This window comes from Jaculus jaculus, chromosome X (assembly GCF_020740685.1).
Source record: "Jaculus jaculus isolate mJacJac1 chromosome X, mJacJac1.mat.Y.cur, whole genome shotgun sequence".
Lineage (NCBI taxonomy): Eukaryota > Metazoa > Chordata > Mammalia > Rodentia > Dipodidae > Jaculus > Jaculus jaculus.
This window is the reverse complement of record NC_059125.1, coordinates 54320478-54343689: the sequence shown is the minus strand read 5'-3', so window position 1 is coordinate 54343689 and position 23212 is coordinate 54320478. Positions and strand designations below refer to the sequence as shown.

General features: G+C 44.0%; 1 protein-coding gene and 1 non-coding gene across 10 annotated transcripts; both read left to right on the top strand.

The window, feature by feature from the left end:
* The first annotated feature begins 11439 nt into the window (after positions 1-11439).
* Tro (trophinin) lies at positions 11440-22580 on the top strand. Of its 9 annotated transcripts, none has more exons than XM_045140142.1 (13): positions 11440-11687; positions 12839-12905; positions 13249-14369; positions 15024-15128; positions 15239-15302; positions 15551-15630; positions 16134-16225; positions 16936-17015; positions 17110-17152; positions 17543-17605; positions 18390-18504; positions 19555-22218; positions 22369-22580. In XM_045140142.1, the coding sequence occupies exons 3-12, from the start codon at positions 13290-13292 to the stop codon at positions 22207-22209; spliced, it is 4377 nt and encodes a 1458-aa protein (XP_044996077.1). In that variant the 5' UTR covers positions 11440-11687; positions 12839-12905; positions 13249-13289; the 3' UTR covers positions 22210-22218; positions 22369-22580. The 9 variants fall into 9 exon arrangements, with proteins under 9 accessions (XP_044996077.1, XP_044996070.1, XP_044996076.1 ...); XM_045140135.1 differs by having other exon boundaries at positions 13203-14369; XM_045140141.1 differs by having other exon boundaries at positions 11440-11713.
* Positions 18053-18179, top strand: LOC123456996. The gene has a single exon (XR_006634847.1). It is a non-coding gene; the product is annotated as a small nucleolar RNA SNORA11 (small nucleolar RNA).
* Positions 22581-23212: the final 632 nt, after the last annotated feature.

Genomic DNA, 23212 nt, shown 5'->3' with positions numbered 1-23212 from the left:
AGCATGACAATGGTGATTAATTTTAAAAACACATAAAAGCTCCTAATATGTTTATTCAATAATGTAAAGATTTATTTAAAATTTTTACTTCTGAATTAGAAGTATGCAATTTTGTTGGGACAGGTATTAGTTACGTGTTTGAGGGGGAATATTTTTCTTTCATCTGTCATAACTAATTTAATTCTGAGCATCTTGTGTGTCTATATATAGGCCACAAGGGAAAAGGCTTTAACTACAGCTCTTCTGACTCTTGGTTGAATGCCTTACTTCTCAAAGATTGCAAGATGATAGGTTTTTGAAGAGCTATCATGGGCCATGTTCTATGACATAAAGTCATCTCCTCCTCTACCATTTCTCCTTGGAAGCTGACATGAGAGAGTTTCTCTTTACCAGGCTATAGCCACTTGGCAGAATTCTAGAGTTGATTTGCAATCAGAGAAAGACAGACAGACAGAGATAATGGGCACACCAGGGTCTCTAGCTGCTCTAAATGAACTCCAGATGCATGCACTATTTTGTGCATCTGGTTTTATGTGGATACTGGGGAATTGAACCCAGGTTGTTAGTCTTTGAAGGCAAATGCCTGAACCATTGAGCCATCTCTCCAGTCCCTAAATACTTGCCTTGTGCAAACATCAAAGTCTTTTGCTTAAGATTTATTTTTATTTATTTATTTATTTATTACAGACAGAGAGAGAGAGAGAGAGAGAGAGAGAAAATGGGCATGCCAGGGCCTCTAGCCACTGCCAACGAACTCCATACACATGAGCTCACTCTGTGCATCTGGCTTAAGTGGGACCTGGAGAATTGAACCTGGGTCCTTAGGCTTCACAGGCAAGTGTCTTAATTGCTAAACCATCTCTCCAGCCCCAACGTCTTTTTAAAATAATATTTTATAAGTGTTATTTATTTGTTTATTTGCAAACAGAGAGATGGAGAGGAGACAGACAAAGAGAGTGGGCATGCTAGGGCCTTCATGTGCCGCAAAGGAACTCCAGATGCATAGGCTACCTTGTGCTGTGGCTTTTACATGGGCACTGAAGAAATGAACCCAGGCTGTTAGGCTTTGCAGAAAGCACCTTAATCACTTAGCCATCTCTCTGGCCTCAAAGTCTTTTTTTTTTTTTTTTTTTTGTTTATTTGTTTTGTTTTTCGAGGTAGGGTCTCCCTCTAGCTCAGGCTGACCTGGAATTCACTCTGTAGTCTCAGGGTGGCCTTGAACTCACGGTGCTCCTCCTACCTCTGCCTCCCGAGTGCTGAGATTAAAGGAGTGTGCCACCACACCCTGCTGCAAAGTCTTTTTAAAAAAATATATTAATTTATTTATTTGCACACAGAGAGAAATACACAGGAAAGATACAGACAGAGAGAATGGGACACCACGGCCTCCGTCTACTGCAAACAAACACGATGCATGCACCACTTTGTGCATTTGGCTTTATGTGGGTACTGGGGAATTAGACCTGATTTGTTAGGTTTTGCAGGCAGCACCTTAACCACTGAGCCATCTTTGCAGCACTTACCCACAATTTTTGTACAATTATCTGGCTTCTTTTGTTTTGGTGTCATTCCCTTTGGTGTATGGGACAAGACTATAGAAATTGGCCCTTTGGGACTAGAGGGATGGTTCAGTTGTTAAAGGCACTTACTTGCCAAGCCCAAAGGCTCCGGATTTGATTCACCAGCACCCATATAATTCCAGATCCACAAGGTGGTATATGTATCTAGAGTTTATTTGCAGCAGCAGGAGGCCCTGACCCACCCATCCTCACTCACTCTCTTTCAAATAAATAAGAAATAAGAAAGAATTGCCCCTTTTGTATACTTTCCTTTTTATTGTCTAAGTAATAAGCTATAAATCTAAAAGTAGCTCACTCTATCTCTTGGAAAAACTAGTTAGGCCTTGGCCTTAGAGTCTTGTCTCATATTTACTTGAAGAGTTTTTTCTTCTAAATTTTAAGTTTTTTGAAGCAGGATCTTACTCTATCCCAGGCTGACCTGGAACTCATTCAGCCTCCTCAATGCTGGGATTAAAGGCATACACCACCACTCTCAGCTGAATTTTAATTGAGATAATTTCCTATATGCACATACTATATTTTGATCATATTAACCCTGATTGCCTTCTCTTATTCCCCAACCCCAACTACTAAGGTCCTTCTTTTCCTATGTATCCTTCTTCCTACTTTCATGTCTTTTCTTGTGACCTGCTGTGATGAATTGGGGCTACTTGCATAAACATGGATGAGGGGGCATTTATTGGCATATGGGCAACTTACCAATGGGTACACCACCAAAGAACATGACACCTTTCCCCAGCAACCATCAACTGGCAATAGTTCCTCTGGGAGTTTTAGGGCCCCATGAGCCCATGCCCCATCCATGATGAAATGTTGACGGGCTTAGTCTTGTATGGAAACCATGTTGTGTCTAGAAGATGGCATTCCACAGCACTCTTCCCCATTCACAAGCTCTTACATTCTTTCCATCCCTCTTCCATGATGTTCCCTGAGCCTTAGAGAGGGTGATATAAATAGTTGTGCTCTTTAGAGATTAGCATGCATTAGTTGGTTATTCTTAGTACTTTTGCCATCTATCTATCTATCTATTTATCTATCTATCTATCATCTATGTATATATTTATCTATATCTGCATTAACATCTGCTCACTGCCAAAAGAATCCATGATGCAGGCTGAGAGCAGCACCAATCTATAGGTATAAAAATAAATATTTAGAAGGCAACTTGAAAACCTGCCCATTTAGCATAAAAACAGTAGTAGATTCCTCCCTAGGGCCTGTGACTTCTCTGGCCATGGCCTTTTGACTAGGCTTACAGTATTAGGCATGAATTCTCGCATGTGGAGCAGGCTTCTAATCCAATCAAAAAGCAGTTGGGGGCTGGAGAGATGGCTTAGCGGTTAAGCACTTGCCTGTGAAGCCTAAGAACCCCGGTTTGAGGCTCAATTCCCCAGGACCCACGTTAGCCAGATGCACAAGGGGGTGCATGTGTCTGGAGTTCGTTTGCAGAGGCTGGAGGCCCTGGCGCGCCCATTCTCTCTCTCTCTCTTGATCTTCCTCTTTCTCTCTCTGTCGCTCTCGAATAATAAAAATACACACACACACACACACACACAAAGCAGTTGGTTACCACTTTAACAGTCATATCACTATTGCACTACTGGGCTCATCTTGCCTGTGAAGTCAATGATAGAGCACACAGGGACTATGACTGGGTAAAATTGTTGAGAACTTTTCCTCCTCAGTAGCCTGCATAGCATCTTCTAGCATGCATGCGCCCCCTTGTGCATCTGGCTAACATGGGTCCTGGGGAATCGAGCCTCAAACCGGGGTCCATAGGCTTCATAGGCAAGCATAACTGCTAAACCATCTCTCCAGCCCCAAAGTAAAATATTTTTAAACATTTTCTATGGTTTGTTTTTTTTTTTGTTATTTTGTTTTGATTTGAGGTAGGGTCTCAGTCTAGCCCAGGCTGATCTGGAATTCACTATTCAGTCTCAGTGGCCTTAAACTCACTGCAATCCTCCTACATCTGTGTCCCAAATGCTGGGAGTAAAGGTGTCAGCCACCACACGGGACTCTTATTTTGTTTGTTTGATTGTTTGCTTTTTGGGGGGAGAGGGTTGTAAATAGCTTTATTGCAATTTAAATCCAATATCTTTTAATTCAAACTTCACATGTATAAGCCAATGGTTGATAGTATACTCACAGGACTGTGCAAATATCACCATCATTTTTAGAGTATTCATCATCCAAGAAATATAATCTGTAGCTATCAGTAGTCATTCCCTATTTCTCTCTCTAAACCTATTTTTCCCCTCTTTACCCGCCAAAGGCAATCACTTAATTTGTCTATTCATGTCTATTTTGTTTGCATATTTTTAACCTGGTCTGAATTTTGCTTCTTATGTACAACTATTAATTATATATTCTTAAAGCAGCCTCTTTTCCTCAACCACATAAGCATCTAGAAAGGACCCTTGTACAACCTCTTATGAGATTGACTATTTTAGATATTATATATGAGTGAAATTATGTGGTACTTATTCCTGTGCCTGTCAGATTTTATTTGATGTACTGTTGTCTGTGTTCATCTGTGTTATCTCAAATGATAGAATTTTGTACTTTTTGGTTGAAATTATACGTGTGTGTGTGTGTGTGTGTGTGTGTGTGTACATATATATATATGGCTTTTATTTATTAGTTGATGAATGCTTAGATTAATTTCACACCTTAGCCATAGTGCTACAATAAACAGGGCAGTAGAAGCACCTCTTTCATTTCCTTTGGATATATAACCATTATTGGGATTACTGGATTGTACGATAGCTTTATTTTTAATTATTTGAGAAACCACATACTGTTGCCCATGATATTAACAGTGCATGAGAGTTCATTTTCTTCCCACACTCTTGCCAGCATTTGTTTTTAATAACAATTTTTGTAATGATACAATAACTTGCTATGGTTTTAATGTGCATTTCCCTGATGACTAGTATTGTTGACTATTTTGTTATATACCTGTTGGCAATTTGTATGTCTCCCTTAGGGAAAAAAGTCTGTTTAGGTCTTTTGCCCAATTTAATATGCCTTTTGATTTCTTTTTTTTTTATTTATTTATTTGAGAGCGACAGACACAGAGAGAAAGACAGATAGAGGGAGAGAGAGAGAATGGGCGCGCCAGGGTTTCCAGCCTCTGCAAACGAACTCCAGACGCGTGCGCCCCCTTGTGCATCTGGCTAACGTGGGACCTGGGGAACCGAGCCTCGAACCGGGGTCCTTAGGCTTCACAGGCAAGCGCTTAACCGCTAAGCCATCTCTCCAGCCCGCCTTTTGATTTCTTACTATTGAGTTTCCAGAGTTGTTTATATGTTTTGGAAATTAACATTCTATCAGATCTATATCTGATATATCTATATCTATATCCATATCTATATCTATATCTGGCAAATACTCTCCCACTGCTCAGATTGTATCTTCACCCTCTCAGTTGATGTGATTCTATTTGCCTGTTTTTGCTTTTTTGTCTTTTTTTTTTTTTTTGAGGTAATACCTCCCCATAACATTTCTCAGACTAATATCATAGAGCTTTCCCCTATATTCTCTTCTAGTAATTTCATGTCTTACACTTAAACCTTTAATCCATTTGAACTGATTTTCGTTCTGTATTATGAGAGATGTATCTAATTTCATTATTCTGCATGTGGATATTCAGTTTTCTTAATGCCATTCATTGAGGAGACTGTTTCTTCCCCATTTTATGCTCCTGGCATGATTGTCAAAAATCAGTTGGCTGCATGCATTCTGTCCTATACAGAATGGTATACATGTATATGTGTATCTAGAACATGAAGGAAGGGTGACTATTTGGATGGGGAAGAAGTTCTAAAAGGAGTGAGAGAAAAGGCAATGGAAGGAAAGAAATACAAATATGTGTTCTTTCATATGCAGAATCTGTATTTAAATTAATATATATTCTGTGACATGAAAACAGAAGAGGGAGTATGTGGGGGAGGAATAGAATCAAAGGAGGGGTATGGGAACAGGAGCGGCAAATGGAGGTGAATATGAGCAAAGTACAATGATATACTTGTATGGAAATGTCATAACAAAACCCATTGTTTTGTACGCCAACAAAAAGTAAATAAGGTCACATTTTAAAATCAGGTACTGTGATGTGTATAGTGTTCAAGATGGTTTGGCTAATTCTTATGGTTCTCTACAATTTTAGGATTATTTTTTCATGTTTGTGGAGAACTTTTGGTGTTTTAATAAGTATTTTACCGAATCTCTAGGTTGTTTGGAGTAGTATGGGTATTTTCACAATATCAGTTCTTCTATTTGGCAAACATGAGGTGCCATTTCATTGACTTTGTCTTTTGACTTTTCTTTCATCAGTGTTTCATGATTTAGTGTTTATACATATAGTATAGTTTTAGTTGCTGATCTTACATCTCCTTGGTAAAGTTTATTACTAAGTATTTTAATTTTTGTAACTACCTTGAATAGAATTTAAATATTTTCAAATTCCTTTTGCAAACAATTCACTATTGGAGTATATGTTGACCTTGTACCATATAGCTTTACTTGACTTGTTTCTTATGTCTAGACATTTAAATGGATGTTTTAGGGTTTTCTCTATGTAAGAACATAGGTCTACACAAAGAAACAATTTAATTTCTTCCTTTATAATTTGGAATTATTTTCTCTTCTTGCTTAGTTGCTCTGGAGAATATTTGCAGTACTATGTGGAATAGAGGTGACAAGAGTGAGCACCCTTATCTTGCTCATTGTATCAAAGGAAAACATCTCCCCTTTCAACTTTTCTCCATAGGGTAGTATGGTAAGTGTGGATTTGTTTCAGATGGTCTTTAGTTTGCTGAGGAACATTCATTCTGTCATGTTTTGGATGTGGTTTGGCCCCTAAAGGCTCATGCTCTGGAAGCTTGGTCCCCAAGGTAAAGGTATTGAGAAATGACAGATCTTTAAGGGGGAAGTCAGAGGTGAGGTCTAGTGGAAAGTTCTAAGGTCGAGGGAAGACCATTTCTGGAAGGAATTAATGTACTTGTAACCCTACTAGTTCTCATGAGAGCATACCGTCCTTATGTGTGGTACCTTCTGCAAATGTTCAGTTCCCTTCATCAGGATAATAGCACCATGTTACTTAGTCTCGTCAGCCACTAGAATCATGGGACAAATAAGCCCCTCTGCTTGACAAGTTCCCTAGATGTGTTTTGTTTTATCAACACCAATGGACTAAAGCTAAAGAATTGGTATTGAAGAGCAGGGTGGTGTTATGAGTCTTGAAATTTAAAAAATACATTTTGAACTTGGTAGTGGGCAGAGATTGGAAGAATTTAAAGGAACAAGCTTCAAAGGGAGTGTATTGCTATACATGGAGAATTATGAGCAAACATGGTGAAGACTCAGAAGATGAGAAAACTATGGGAGAATTTGAATTTCTTAGAGATTGGCCAAGTGATTGCTATGAAGTGCAGAACAGAATGTAGGTGGTAACAGCCATTCTGATAAATCTTCAAATGAAAATGAAGATCATTCTGTTGGATAATGGAGATCAGGCCATCCTTATCACATCTTTGCAAAGAACATAGCTGCATGTACTATTATTCTAGCCCTAGGGTGTTATGGAAGGCTGAATTTAAGAATGACAAACAATTGATGGAAGAAATTTCTAAACATCACAGTTGCTGTTGGGTTATCTTTAACCATTTCTGCTCAGATAAGAAAGAATAGGTGGAGGTTCCTAAAACAGCTAAAGATTGATCTACCATATGACCCAGCTATAGCACTCCTAGGCTATATACTCCAAAGGACTCATCTCATTTCCTTAGAAGTACGTGCTCAACCATGTTTATTGCTGCTCAATTTATAATAGCTGGGAAATGGGACCAGCCTAGATGTCCCTCAACTGATGAGTGGATAATGAAGATGTGGCACATTTATACGATTCAGTTCTAGTCAGTGGTAAAGAAAAATGAAGTTATGAAATTTGCAGAGAAATGGATGGACCTGGAAAGGATTATACTAAGTGAGGTAACCCAGGCCCAGAAAGCCAAGCACCACATGTTCTCTCTCATATGTGGATCCTAGCTACAGATGATTGGGCTTCTGTGTGAGAATGAAAATACTTAGTAGCAGAGGCCAGTAAGTTAAAAAGGAGACATAAAGGGAAGAGAAAGGAAGGGAGGAGGGTACTTAATGGGTTGATATTGTATATATGTAAGTACAATGATTGTGATGGGGAGGTAATATGATGGAGAATGGAATTTCAAAGGGGAAAGTGTGTGTGGGGGGAGGGAGGGAATTACCATGGGATATTTTTTTTATAATCATGGAAAATGCTAATAATTTTTTTTAAAAAAGAAAGAATATGAAGTGCTTAAAGGCAGAATTTATAATAAACAAGAAGCAAAGTATTCAGATTTGGAAAATTCAGTCTTGCCAGAGAAAGAGCAAAGGCATATAAGGGTGTGGACCAGTGATTGATAACTAAAAAGATTGGAGTGGATAAAAGGGAGCTAAGAGAAGTAGAAAGTCCTTAGATCATAGGGATACTACCTTCAATAAGGATTAATGTTCTTACAGGACTTAGTGCTCATGCAAGCAGACTGGTAGATGGCCAAACCATTCATGTGCTTGAACCTTTTTGCATGCAGCCAATTTCCTTTCTGTTTCTCTGTTAAGTAATGATGCAGTCAGGGGACCTTTGTTAGAATGTAGGCTCCATGCTACTTGGAACCTCCAGCCACCAGAATCATAAGCTAAAACTATGAAGACAGAGTGGCCAAGGCTAGGTGTTTTGTTACTTTATCTCAAGTTTCTGTGTTTCTCAGGGTTTATGCCACTCCCATGCACTCCAGTAATCTCCTTTGGCTATTGTAATCAACACGTAGTTGTTCCTTTGTTGTTTTAATCCTTTGTGTGTGTGGTTGGGGGAATAAGTCTTAGGCATCCCTAGTCATCCATCTTGCTGATGATCGCTTTTTTTTTAATATATATTTTTTCAAATACCAGTACTTTGGGTACTATAAGGTGCTGTCAGTTTATTTTCTATCTTTCTTTTTTTAATTTACTTTTATTTTTAAACCTTATTTTACTTTATTTTTCTCAATTTTTCATTTTCCATGATTATAAAAGTATCCCATGGTAATACCCTCCCTCCCCCCACTTTCCCCTTTGAAATTCCATTCTCCATCATATCCCCTCCCCATCTCAATCAGTCTCTCTTTTATTTTGATGTCATGCTCTTTTACTCCTCTTATGATGGTCTTGTGTAGGTAGTGTCAGGCACTCTGAGGTCATGGATATCGAGGCCATTTTATGTCTGGAGGGAGCATGTTGTAAGGAGTCCAGATATTTTCTACCTTTCCAGATAAGTCCCAAAATCAACAACTTCTCCCTAGTCTCAGTTATTTTATTGGTGTTTATGACTTAGAAGCCAAGATCTAGGTGTTAGACATGCTAATTATTATTGAGGTAGAATTATTTCTTTACTTTCTCAGCAGACAGAAGTAGGGAATATATTTCTTTTGCTTGATAACTCATGCAAACACATATCTTTAATTGTTTTGTATGTCTATATCTCTGTATGTATTAAGCAAAACATGATTTCATACTGAAGTTTCTAATACCAATTCAAGACTACATTTAATTGTATTCTATCTTTCATACTTATCTGTAAGAACTTTGGCCATTACCTTCCTCTAGTCAGTTGCTTATTTCTTCCATTCCAGCATGCTGATATAGGGGTTTCAGAATTGTTAACACACATTATGATAAGAAAAGAAATTTACTACCCACACTGCAGTATGCTTATATGGTTCCTTTTCCCTTTAATTTTATTGTTTCCTGTCAAAAGTTTTCCTGAGATATTCAGGTAAACTGTTACTTTTCTCATCTTTTTTAAAAAATTTTGTTCATTTTTATTTATTTATTTGAGTGTGACAGAGAGGGGGGGGGAGAATGGGTGTGCCAGGGCTTCCAGCCACTGCTAACGAACTCCAGATGCGTGCGCCCCCTTGTGCTTCTGGCTTATGTGGGTCCTGGGGAATCGAGCCTTGAACTGGGGTCCTTAGGCTTCACAGGCAAGTGCTTAACCGCTAAGCCATCTCTCCAGCCCCTTTTCTCATCTTTTATGAGTGCTTATGTGCTTTCAATCTTTCCTTCTTTTTTTCATACTGCATCATAACTGTACTACTATATAATTGTAGGACACTTTTGTTATGAAGTAGGATTTACTTGCCATGGCTTTAATTTCATCAAGGGATCACAGTATATTATGGTTAACTTATTTGCATATATTCAAGTTCACTTTGTGAATTGCAGTTTTATGAGTCTTAACAAATATTCTCAGTCTTCTTGGATCTGTTAAAACTTGTATTTTGGTACAATTTATGATTTATCCTGGAGTATCTTGCAAGTACATTTGAGAAGAGTGTGCATTGTGTAGTTGTTGGATGGAATGTTCTGTAGATGGTCCTTTGGCCTAAAGTGAAATTCAAGTCCAACTTATACATTGTTGAAAGACGAGTGTTGAAGTTCTCAATTATCATTGCAATCTACCTCTCCCTTCATACTTATTAATGTGTGCCTCACATATGTAGCTGCTTTAATGTTGTGTTCATATATATTATAATTTTTAACATCTGCACAAATTGGCTCATTATTATGTAACAATGCTCTTAGTCTCATTTTAGATTTTAGTTTTAGTTATGTCTACTTTATCTGAGATAGTTACCTCTACTTTCTTTGGTATAATTGAGTGAAAAAGTGGATGTCACATAATCTTCCCTGCACTGGAGGGCAGTGCACAAGATGCAATCTAAGTAATCTAAGTACTTGCTTAGTACATCAGCTATATATATATATATGGGGTATATATATATATATATACATACATACATACATACATACATACATACATACATATATACATACAGACATACACAAGCATACTTTTATGAGACAGGGTCTCCCTATGTGTAGCTAAGGCTGGTTTTGAACTCAAGATCCTCTCACCTCTTCCTCCTGAATAGCTGTGGGATTATATGAATTCAACAGATCCTCACCTGACCCCAATATTTTTCAACTAAGTTAGTTTTTTAGAAAATCATCAATATAGTCATCATGGGGCAAGTAAAAACCTTTCATAGAGTTTCTTACATTTATGTTTTTGTTTTGAATGTATATGATTCAGGGTCACCCTATCTTTTAATGTTTAGAGTCTCTCAATAGTTTAATCTGGTTATATTTAAGAATCAAAAATGAATATGGGGCTGGAGAGATGGCTTAGTAGTTAAGGTGCTTGTCTGAAAAGCTAAAGGACCCAGGTTTCATTCCCTGGGAACCATGTAAGCCAGATGCACAAGGTGGCACATGTGTCTAGAGTTCATTTACAGTGGCTGGAACCCCTGGCGCTCCCATTCTCTCTCTCTCTTTCTCTCTCTCCCCCTCTTTTCCTCTCTCTCTCTCGAATAAATAAATAAAAATAAAGTTTTTTAAAAATGAATATGACTTAGTCCTCTGTTTTCAGTGCAGTTGCTGGGGGAGAGATATCCAGATCCACAGTGTAATACTCCATGTAATTAGTGCTGGTACAGAGGGATTTTAGGGAATGTTAATGTGGGAGCTATGAGGAGCACATTCCCTTTAGGAGGAACAGAATAATGAAACAGAAAGAGGGATACAGCATGGAGAATGGAGAAATCAAATGGAGCATGACAGGGAGTGATTGCTGAACAAGGGGTAGTAAACAGAAAAGAGGAGCTAAAAGAGAATGAAAGTTGTTAAGTAGGGGGAAGGGCAGATCCGTAGGAACTGAGACCCCCCTCTGTAGGCGGAAAGAGGCAGGACCACTTCCGGCGGTGTGTGTGTGTGTGTCTGTGTGTGTGTGTGTGTCTGTGTGTGTCTGTGTGTGTGTGTATGTGTGCGTGCGCGCGCGCGCGCGTGTGTGCAGGCTCAGAGGAGACGCTTGGAGAGAGCAGACGTCCTCTGGACTCTGGAGGACGAGGTGAGCTGAGGTGCTCAGCTTTACTGAAGATCTTGTGGCTGCAGCTTCGAGGTGCTGGGCTTCATACACCCTTAAGATTGGAAGAAAACCTGCGGTGGATTCTGGATTTAACTGCTTCGACGTGGTCGTGTTCAGAGGTGCCTGGAGCCGATACTTAAGAGGGGTAAAGAGAGAACGGAATCTCCTCTTGGCCACAGGAAGGTTTGGACTCGGTTCTGGAGGTAGATAGGATGCAGACGTGGTTGGCATTGCAGAAAGGAAAGGTCGAGAAATCGTTTGGCGGTAGCAAGAAGGGAGGGAACCCAGCTCTGGAGGGAGGTAAGAGACAGCAGGATCCGGATCAGACTAAAGAAAGTGGGCAGGACCCTGTTTGCACTACTAAAAGGAAGGACTGGGACAGAGCAAGGAGCTGCCCGATGGTTTTTAAGCGGCGAAAGGACCAGACTCCTAAGGGAGAAAGAAGGGCTAGGATCTGATTAAGTCTGGCTTGAAAAAGGAAACGACCTGGGAAGGTTCGCGAGCAGGCAATACACCGAAGCTGATCCTGTTGGATTTAGGAGTGGGGTATCCATGTTGCAGAAAGGGCGGGGCACTTGCAGACGTGGAACGAGGGGGTGGTGAGCTGTGTTGGCTGAGACGTACTGCAGAGCGGAGGGAGGGGGCTTATTAAGGAAAGGGAAGTGAGAAGTACTGCAGAACCGAGGGAGAGGGTAAGTCGAAAAGGGGCGGTGCGTGGCCATACCGCAGCGGAGAGGTGGGCGGTGTTGGGGAAGGGGCTGTACGGAGCAGCTTGGCCGGGCGGAGGGAAAGGGCTGGTGCTGGAGGAAAGGTTGCAGTGAGAAATGATGCAGTTAGAAAGAGGGAATCTGGGGGACTGAGATGTTCTGCTGCTCGGAAAACCGAGCGGTGGGGGGGGGGGCATATGTGGAAATGAGATGTTTCCAGACGGTCCAGTCCACCAAGGCGCATGCGCGCTGAGGGCCTTGAAGAATGCTTTGGGAAACCTGTGGGCCTGAGAAAGGGAGCCGATTCATTGCGCATGCACACTATCAGGTTGCGGTGTGGTCCGGGGTTACATATATAAATGTAGAACTGACTTGCCATCTTGGAAGCAAAAGGAGCTGGGCTTCACAGACCAGGTGGCCTAGGCTTTTAGGTATGTGAATCCAGGAACTGGAAGGCTGGGGGCGCAAGGTTGGGTGAGAACCCTTAAGATTGGGCAAGACTTCTGATGGAGCTCCATATCACTTATTTTCTCCTAACTCAAGCCTGTTTCCTTCATGCTCAGATACTGCTTAGCCTCCCAAAAGATGGACAGAAGAAAAGATTATGGATATAGGATGCCCACATTCCAGGTGAGGCCTCTTGGCATTCTTACTAAGCTAGCTTCCTTGTCCTGAATTCAACTTTCTGCTCTGGAGCCCACTACCACTGTGTGGTTGTGTAATTCCTGGCCTAACCTGTCCCCGTCTTCCTTTGCCTGGTGGAGAGGGAGGAAAGAGAAATGCTTCGTATCCTGTCTTTTGCTCCCTTCTCCCTTTTCCATTTCCTTGAATTAAACTGCTCTGAAGGACAGTTTTGGGCTTTGTGTGTGGAAAGGGTGGTTGTAGAGAGGCCAGATGGCCCAAAGGATCATAACCCTAAGTATGTAGGGCCCTTTGCCTCCCCCTGGGAGCCTGGGGCTTCCTTTCTCTCCAGATGTACAGACCGAGACCACCGAAGACGACAGTGTTTTGCTGATGCATACCCTGTTGTCAGCAACCAAGGATCCACCTATTGCCAGCCGGCCTAAGAAAAACAAGACCAAAAAGACTCCTATTAAGGCTACTACTAAGACCACATCAGCAGCCCCTCCAGGCCCATCTGCCAATGAGATTGCCATCAACAAGCCCAAAATAACTTTGCAGGCTTTAAACCTACCAGTTCTCACCCAGATGAGCCAGTCTTCAGCTACCACTGGGGCAGCCAGTATTCAGGTTTCACCAGTCACTTCTCAGCCTAAGAAAGCCAACAAGACAAAGAGAGCTACTCCCAAGGCATCACAAGGTTCCCAATCCTCAACTGGCAATGAGGATGTCACTACACAGTTCAAGTCACCCTTGCAGGCCCTACCAGTTGCCTCACACACTATCCATTCTCCAGTTGCCAGTGAGTCAGGGAATTCTTTGGCCTTGATAGCCTCCAGCAAGCCTAAGAAAGCTTCCAAGGCTAAGAAGGCCACTAACAAGGCCACAGGTAGTGCCACTGAAATCTCACTGGCCCTACCTACTACCTACACAGCTAATTTCCAAGGCCATACTGCCAATGAGACAGCTAATGTCCAGACCACAGTAGCCTCTATTCGAGCCAAGAAAGCTTCCAAGGCCAAGAAGACAGCTGCTAAAGCCACAAATACTGACAGTGACCATCTAGAGTCCTCAAATGCTATGGAAGCAGCAAGCAGACAGATTGAGGCCTCAGCAGCTCTGAGGCCCAAAAAACCTAAGAGCAAGAAGGTTTCCAATAAGGGCTCAACTTGTGCCTCTGAGCTCTCTGAGGCCCAACCTCCCATTCAAATGGTCACAAATCATGCCCTGTCTGTCACCATGCGCATCAGGAGAGGGTCCAGGGCTCGAAAGGCTGCTACTAAGGCTCGGGCAACTGAAAGCCAGACCCAAATTACTGAGCAAGGGGCTCAGGCCAAGATGGCTACCTCTCAGACCAGTGTAAGTGCCCTTGAGACTCAGGTTGCTGCTGCCGTCCATGCCTTGGCAGATGACTATCTGGCACATTTGAGTTTGGAGCCCACTGCTAGAACCCGGGGCAAAAGGAACCGAAAGGTGAGATCTACAATATCATCCTTAGCTTTGTGTTGCTTTTCCATTCGTGTTCTCCTAGGCTCTTCGTGTTTCTCTGAATCTTCACTGAGCCTTATCACTTTGAGCTAATCCTTGTGTTCACATAGGCTATGGGATATGTTGAGAAGAATGTGAAATATACTGTGTGCCCTCTAGTTGTTTACAGACTGGTAGATGAATAAGCCATCTATACACTTAATTATGACCTAGATGTGACTCGCTTTGTATTTACATAGTAATTAATCATGTGCCAAGCTTTGTGTCCATACGCATTTATACAGGTTATGCCTTTATTTCTTGAAAGTAACTCTTACTAACTAAGGACTGTAGGTCCCCTGATTTTTCAGATAAGAAAACCGAGTCCCAGGGAAGTAAAGTGACTGTCCAAGGGTTCTAGCTAGCAGAGTCCAGTGGTGATCAAAGAAAAGGAAACCCCAGGCCATGTTCTGGGTTGCTTCTGCTATGGCAAGGGAAGGAGACTGATGAAAGACAAGGAAAGAAAAAAAAAAAAAAACAAGGCTAGCTAGTGGTAGGATCAGACCCTGCCACAAGGGAGGCCTTGGGGGGACTTTCTGGAGCAGGAAGCCAACACTTTCACTTGGTGACACTGGACCTCCCTTCTTTTTGACGATAAAGTCAAAACATCCAAATGGGGAAGAAAGAAGTGGCAGCAATTACAGACGGATCCCCTGGGGTCGGAGGCCTCCGCCACCCCGAGATGTGGCCATTTTGCAAGAAAGGGTAAGAATCCAATTCTGCCTGTGCCATATTCTTTCTCTTCCCCCTTCCCTGCCATTCTTGTGAGTTTTCAGCCAGCTCATTTGATACCTCCCCAACTGTTTCTCTTTCAGGCAAATAAATTGGTGAAATACCTGTTAGTTAAGGACCAGACAAAGATTCCCATCAAGCGCTCAGGTAGTGTCTACCAATCTTCCTTGAGCTCTGTTCTCCACTACTTTCTCCCTCAGTCACCTGCAGGGGAACTCTTTACATTCTTGGCCTCCTCTCATATCTTCATGTCTGCCCCATTCACACTTCACCATGGCTGGCATCTACTATTAACCTGGTTCAGGACTGGTTGCCTTAACCATAGGACTGGGAAAATGACTGCACCAATATGACCTCTGTTCGGCCCAGCTTCTTCTATCTCTCCATTCTTGCAGACATGCTGAAGGATGTCATCCAGGAATATGATGAATATTTCCCAGAGATCATTGAGCGAGCAAGCTATGCTCTGGAGAAGGTGAAGGGGCAGTCTTGGAGGATGGGTACACTGGGAAAACCATGAAAGGAACAGAGGTGTGAGAGAGCCCTCCTGGGGTAGAAGCACAGAGACCTACTAATTCAGCCCCATCACTGTGCAGATAGGTACACACTAGTCTAGGAAGAGGTGCAGACCAGCCACTGGGCACACAGCAAGCCAGTGGTGAAAAGGCAGCTAGTACCCAAGCAGTCCAGCTTAGTCCTGGCTTCAGCCTGGGGCTCGGCACGTTGTCTCATGTATTCCAGATGTTTCCCTCTCTATCTCCCTAGATTCCCACTAATCACAAAGACAATGTGGGTGACGTATGTTTGTTACATGTTTACGATGTGCTTGGTACTAAGATACATGCTTTACGTGCATTATCTCACCAATTTCTCTCATCGAACACCTGTAGGTATACAGTGAGCTGCCGAATGCCTAGAAAACTAACTGATACCTAGGCTGAATTTGGGGATCTCACAGGCTATTCTTTCACTTGGCAGATGTTTCGAGTCAATCTGAAGGAAATTGATAAGCAAAGTAGCTTGTATATCCTCATCAGCACTCAGGAGTCCTCTGCAGGCATACTGGGAACGTAAGTGGGCAAGTACTGAGGTGGGAAGGGGCTTCTGTTTTCACCCACGATACTGTCATTTCCCTGCCCTCTCCCCCCACATTCTTCTTAGAAGCTAGGACATGGTGGCCGAGAAGCCCCAGCCCCGGCTCCCACGCATGCTTGCAGCCCTGCATGCAGCAGTGCTGTCTGCTTGTGACTGACTTAAGAGTTTCAGAGCCTGCAGTGGGGCGTTCTTGTTTTCAGGTTTGCTTTCTCTCCACAAGCTTCCAAAAAAGCAGCCTGTTGGTACTTGTCTCTTCATTGGGCAGCTCATTGGGTACTCTTTATAGAGTAGCTCCCAAAGGAGGGAGCGCCTCCTGGTATGGGTAGACAGACCATGATGCTTGAGGGGAAGGAGTGTCACTGGGGCTCTGACTAGAATCCTCTCAGAAGTGGGAGGTCTGGGAGAGAAATAAAGGTCTCCAGTTGACTGGGTACCTGTGATGTTGCAGGTTGACAGGTATCCTTCCATCGCGTCATTAACCCAGGTTAGGGGTAGGATGCGGTTTCCCATTTTACCTTGGCTTTAAAGTGCAAATGCTGTGCCTTGGGTCACACAGAGCACATGAACCAGCCGAATTCTGCCGTATCTGGGAAGTCTGGGGAGGCTAGCCTAGTGAGATGGTTACTGTGTCTTGCAGACAGCTCCTGGACATAAACTTTCCCTGTGTCCTGTACTATTCCCCTAGGACCAAGGACACACCAAAGTTGGGTCTCCTCATGGTGATTCTGAGTGTCATTTTCATGAATGGCAACAAGGCCAGTGAGGGTGAGTGGCTGGGGATGCAGCTGGATGGGTAGCTGCTGTCCAGATTCCATGTGCTTATTTTCCGTCCCTGTCTCCTTCTTGCCTCCCCTTGCAGCTGTCATCTGGGAGGTGCTGCGCAAGTTGGGGCTGCGCCCTGGGTATGATTGGGCTCTCTCAGCGCTTGCTGTCCGTGTTGTCCTTTGGCAAGAGAGGACGGTCCCAGTATTTCATCAACCTGGTGGTCTGGTGGAGCAGGCGGGGGAGGGGGTGGTGGGTTCTCATGTGGAGAAATGGTTCTGAACTCTTTCCTTCTTTTCTTCCTTATGTTCTCTGTTCTGAGATGAGGTGTAAGATGGAGCTTCAGGCACCCCTGACACAGAACCATCTGGCCTCTACTATTTGCTTCTAGTGGTTCTATGCTCACTGCTTTCTTCACTTCACTGAGACTGTCCTGTGGGCTACAGAGGTTTCTTCCATGTTGGGAAATGCCTCTGCCCTCACTTGGATAGTTCTGGTCTGTGTTCATAGGCTGTTTTTCCCATTGCCAGGGTAAGGCATTCACTTTTTGGAGAAGTGAGGAAGCTCATCACAGACGAGTTCGTGAAGCAGAAGTAAGTGGTGTTCAGAGGCGTTGTCTAGCTCTGAAGTCTTCTAGATTTTTTTGTTCTTATTTATTTATTTATTTATGTGAGAGACAGAGAGAGAGAATGGGCGCACCAGGGCTTCCAGCCACTGCAAACGAACTCCAGACACGTGCACCCCCTTGTGCATCTGGCTAACGTGGGTCCTGGGGAATGAAGCCTCGAACCGGGGTCCTTAGGCTTCACAGGCAAGCACTTAACTGCTAAGTCATCTCTCCAGCCCCTGAAGTTTTCTAGATGTTTTTATCTGCTTCAGAAAGTGAATAGTCCATGCATTTTTAAAAATATTTTTAGATGGTTGGGCATCTTGTGTCCTATACCTGAGTACTGTCCAGAATTCCAGTGGGTAAAAAAAAATAAATTCCAGTGGGTAGACTGTCCAGGGCCTGTCTAGGCCTCATTTGGGACCCTTGAACAGGGATGTGCTCAAAACATGGGCCCAAAGAATGAGCCCTCTATTTACAACATACCACATCAGAATCTGAGGTAAGTGTTGACAGGAGCAAGACACATTGATCTTCCTGTCACATCATGACACATATTTTTTTTTCTCCCAAATACCTGTTTTGTACAAGGCCAGCTGAAAATGGCTCAGTATCAGTGGTCAAGACCAGGGACTATGAGTGGCAAAGGCCTTGAAAATCTTTCCCCAGAGACTATTAGTGTTTGTTTAGAGGAGGTTGACATCTGTGGCCTAAATGGTTAAGCAATAGGCTTGCTTGGGTAGAAGCAAGTTTCATTTCTTTTTTCCAAGATATCTGGAATACAAGAGAGTCCCCAACAGCAGACCACCTGAATATGAGTTCTTCTGGGGCCTGCGTTCTTACCATGAGACTAGCAAGATGAAAGTTCTCAAGTTTGCATGCAAGGTAATGAGCTTCCTGAGTTTGCCATGTTAAAGGAATGGTATTCCCCTGGCTGTGGCAGGCTATGTACAATGATAGATAGATACAGGACAATCTTCAGTTTGTACTTCAACTTCTGAAGCCCCATGACTGCCCCACAATACTGCTAGATACTCAAGTGTATCCAACCTGCAGCCCGTGGATACAGATGTCCCAGGAAATCCATGAATGCAGCTCAATACATGTGTAGATGACAGCATCATGTCACAATGCTGTAAGGATGCATACCTTCATATTGTCTTATTCATTTTTCACTCTTTATAGCAGACAGCTCAGGCTGCCATTACAAAGTACTATAAACTCATGCTGGGCGTGGTGGCACACGCCTTTAATCCCAGCACTTGGGTGGCAGAGGCAGGAGGATCGCCATGAGTTCAAGACTACCCTGAGACTACATAGTGAATTCCAGGTCAGCCTGGACTAGAGTGAGACCCTACCTCGAAAAGAAAAAAAAAAAAAGTACTATAAACTCAGTGGCTTAAAAAAATACAATTGATTTTCTCACCATTGAGACAGAAAATCCTAGAAAGATATTCTTCACAGTTAGTTTCTGGTAGGGGCTCTTCCTGGCTTACACACAACTCACTTTTTACCATGTCTTCACATGGCAGAGAGCCCAAGCTTGTTAATGTCTCTTCTTACAGGGCGATAATCCTATTAGATCAGGTCCTCATCCATATGCCTTTATTTAACTGCATTTATCCCCATAAAAGAACTTATCTCCAAATATAGTCACATTGGAGGTTGATTGTTCACCATATGAATTTTGGGTCTATAAAGATACTCAGTCCATGCAGACTTTCTTATTTCCCATTTGTATAAATGAAGACATTTGGGCTCAGTGAGATTAAGTGATTTGTGCAAGGTTCCATGTAAGTAATCACAGCTGAAATTAGACCTCAGGATGGACCCATTAGAACTCCACTGAGTGATTCTTTTTCAACTTACTGCTATTGGTTATTTTGCACACAATTACAAGGGCTATTTTCCTTATAATTCTCATTTCCATTTTAGGTGCAGAAGAAAGACCCCAAGGACTGGGCTTCTCAGTACCGGGAGGCAGTAGAGATGGAAGTTCAAGCCGCAGCAGTGGCTGTGGCTGAGGCTGAGGCCAGGGCCGAAGCGAGAGCCCAGATGGGAATTGGAGAGGAAGCTGTGGCCGGACCTTGGAATTGGGACGACATGGATATTGACTGCCTAACGAGGGAAGAGTTAGGGGACGATGCTCAGGCCTGGAACCGATTTTCATTTGAAATTGAAGCCAGAACCCAAGAAAATGAGGATGTCACCAGCAATATTGACTTCAACCCAGGAGCTAGTACCAGGAGTAGTTTGAGTGATAGTGCTGGTATTAGCTTCAGTGGTGGACCCAGCCCCAGTGGTGGCTTTGGTGGCAGGGCAGGCATCACTTTCGGTGCAGCACCAAACACCAGTGCCAGCTTTAGTGGCGGAGCCAGCATTAGCTTTGGTGACGTATCCAACGGTAGCACTGGTTTCTGCAGTGCGGCCGGCATTAGCTTTGGTGGTGCGCCCAGTACCAGTACCAGTTTCAGCAGCACGGCGAGCATTAGCTTTGGTGGTGGACCCACCACCAGTACTAGTTTCAGTGGCGGAGCCAGTATTAGCTTTGGCGGTGCACCTTGTACCACTGCCACTTTCAGTGGCAGAGCCAGCTGTGGCTTTGGAGGCCCACTCAACAGCACCGCAGCTGCCTTTAGTGGGGCACTCAGCCCGAGCACCAGCTTTGGCAGAGCACCCACTACAAGCACCGTCTTCAGTGGTGCACTCAGCACCACCACTGGCTTTGGAGGCACACTTAGCACCAGTGTCTGCTTTGGTAGCTCTCCCAGCTCTGGTGCCAGCTTCGGAGGCACACTGAGTACCAGTATCTGCTTTGGTGGTTCTCCTAGCACTAGCACTGGTTTTGGTGGCACACTTAGCACCAATGTCTCCTTTGGTGCCTCTTCTAGTACTACTTCTGACTTTGGGGGCGCCCTAAGCACAAGCATCAGCTTTGGCAGCGCCATCAGCACCGGTGCCAACTTAGGCAGTGCACTCAGTAGCAGTGCCAGCTTTGGCGGTGCCATCAGCACCGGTGCCAATTTAGGTGGCGCACTCAATAGCAGCGCCAGCTTTGGCAGCGCCATCAGCACCGGTGCCAGCTTAGGCAGTGCACTCAACAGCAGTACCAGCTTTGGCGGTGCCATCAGCACCGGTGCCAGCTTAGGAGGTGCACTCTGTAGCAGTGCCAGCTTTGGCAGCGCCATCAGCACTGACGCCAACTTAGGTGGTGCACTCAGCAGCAGTGCCAGCTTTGGTAGCGCCATCAGCACTTGTGCCAGCCTAGGTGGTGCACTCAACAGCAGTGTCAGCTTTGGTAGTGCCATCAGCACCAGTGCCGATTTTGGTGGTGCCGTCAGCACCAGTGCCAGTTTTGGCGGGGCACTTAATGCAAGTGCTGGCTTTGGAGGTGCTTCCAGCAACAACCCTGACTTCGGCGATGCCTTCAGCACCAGCGTTGGCTTCAGTGGCGCACTCAGTACCACTGACTTTAATGGTAGCCCCAGCAACAGCATTAGCTTTGGCAGTTCTCCCAATACTAGAGTCAGTTTTGGTGGCGCTCAGAGCACCAGCCTCTGTTTTGGTGGAGTGCCCAGCACCAACCTTTGCTTTGGCAATGCCTCTAGCACCAACCTATGTTTCAGTGGCTCTGCCAACACCAGTTCCTGCTTTAGTGGTGTTACTAGTGCTAGTTACAGTGAGGGGCCCAACACCAGTGCTGCTTTTAGCTTTGGCAGTGGGTTAAGCACCAGTGCTGGCTTTGGAAGTGGACTGAGCACCAGTGCCGCTTTTGGTGGCAGCCTAGGTACCAGCACTGGCTTTGGTGACAGCTTAGGCCCCAGCTCGGGTTTTGATGATGGCCTAGGCGCCAGCACTGGCTTTGGTGGTAGACTAAGCACCAACAGTGATTTTGGTGGTGGACTAAGCGCTAGCACTGACTTCAGTGGGGGACTGGGCACCAATGCTGGCTTCAGTGGTGGACTAAATACCAGCACTGACTTCAGTGGGGGACTGGGTGCCAGTGCTGGCTTTGGTGATGGACTTGGCAGCAGCACTGGCTTCGGTAGTGGATTGGTCTCTAGTGATGGCTTTGCTAGTGGACTTGGTACCCATGCTGGCTTTGGCAGCACACTTGGCACTGCTACAGGCTTTAATGTTAGCCTCAGTGCCAGTGATGGCTTTGGCGGTGGGCCTAATGCCAGCTTTGACAGAGGACTGAGTACCATCATCGGCTTTGGCAGTGATTCCAACACCAGCACGGGCTTTACTGGTGAAGCCAGCACCAGCTCAAGCTTCAGTAGCGGACCCAATTCTATTATTGGCTTTAGTGGTGGACCAAGCACCGGTGCTGGCTTCTGCAGAGGACTAAGCACTGGTGGCTTTGGTGGTGGACCAAGCACAGGAACTGGCTTCGGTGGACCAAGCACTGGATCTGGCTTCCTCGGTGGACTGAGTACCGGTACTGGCTTCAGTGGTGGACTAAGTAGCAATGCTGGCTTTGGTGATGGACTGAACCCCAATGGTGGATTCAGCGGTGGACCAAGCACCAGTGCTGGCTTTGGTGGTGGAGCCACTAGCCTTGGTGCCTGTGGCTTCTCCTATGGCTAGTTGTTTCAGGTAACTCCATATTCCCATGTCCATGGTCTATAGGGATGGGTCCACTAGCAGGGACATAACAGAAGACACCCTGAAGATGAAGATGAGGCAGAAAATATGAGATATTGGTATGTTTGTGCTAAAATGTGTCCCTGTTTTGGCTTTTTTCAGGGTCATCCCCCTTTACAGATCCCACTAATAAGTAGCAGCAGTATTTCCATGGAATCGAGGTACAGCTTTGGAATCTTTATCCACAGCAACTGCTACCCATCAGCTGAGTGTGTCCCACTATGACAGATCTGTCTGCTGTTCCTGCTTTGTTGTTTGCTTCCTGTGTGCTCTCATATTTTGGTATCAGAATTACATTAAATTTGCCAAATGCATTGGAGTTTTGTCTGTCTTAATATGCTTAGGTGGTTGTGAGTGTGTTTGGGGTTCGTGCAAGAGCTAGAAGTCAATATAACTGTGGAAAGTATGGGTAAGAAGTTCATGTTCACTTTGAGTCACATGGAGGGATAGGAAGGGAGGGAACTAGGGGTGGACATGGGAGAGAGGTTTGTGGGGAGATAAGAAAGAAAGACAAGCATATTGTATTGATTATGGGTTCAAAGACAATTGAGAGAGGCAGGAGATAGATCTGGAAGAGTCAGGATTTGACTGCAGTTGTTTGGGAAGGTGGGATGGGATAGTGTGACCCTGACCTTGAACAGGATTTTGGAGTAGCTATAGGAGCAGATCTGCTTCAAGCAGTGATAATCAGCTCTAGTAGGTTTCAAGAAAAAATGAGATATGGATTATTTAAGGATTAGATCTTGCTGGGTGGTTGTGATAAAAGGCCAAGGGAATAAAAAAGATAGCCAGATTATGAATGTGTTTGCTACTGGGTTGCTTACCTGTCCTAAAATGGTTGGTGTATGGACGGTGGCTGAGGAGGCAGACTACAGGGCCCAAGCTGGTAAGGGATGGACAAATATTGAAGATGAAGAGTCTAGTGAACTGGGGACAATGGAGGATT

Coding starts and splice junctions, on each gene's coding strand:
- Tro (XM_045140135.1), top strand. CDS start 12,861: ATGGACAGAAGAAAAGATTATGGATATAGGATGCCCACATTCCAG. Junction 16,226..16,935: donor TCTGCAGGCATACTGGGAAC/GTAAGTGGGCAA, acceptor CTATTCCCCTAG/GACCAAGGACACACCAAAGT. Junction 17,606..18,389: donor GACGAGTTCGTGAAGCAGAA/GTAAGTGGTGTT, acceptor CTTTTTTCCAAG/ATATCTGGAATACAAGAGAG.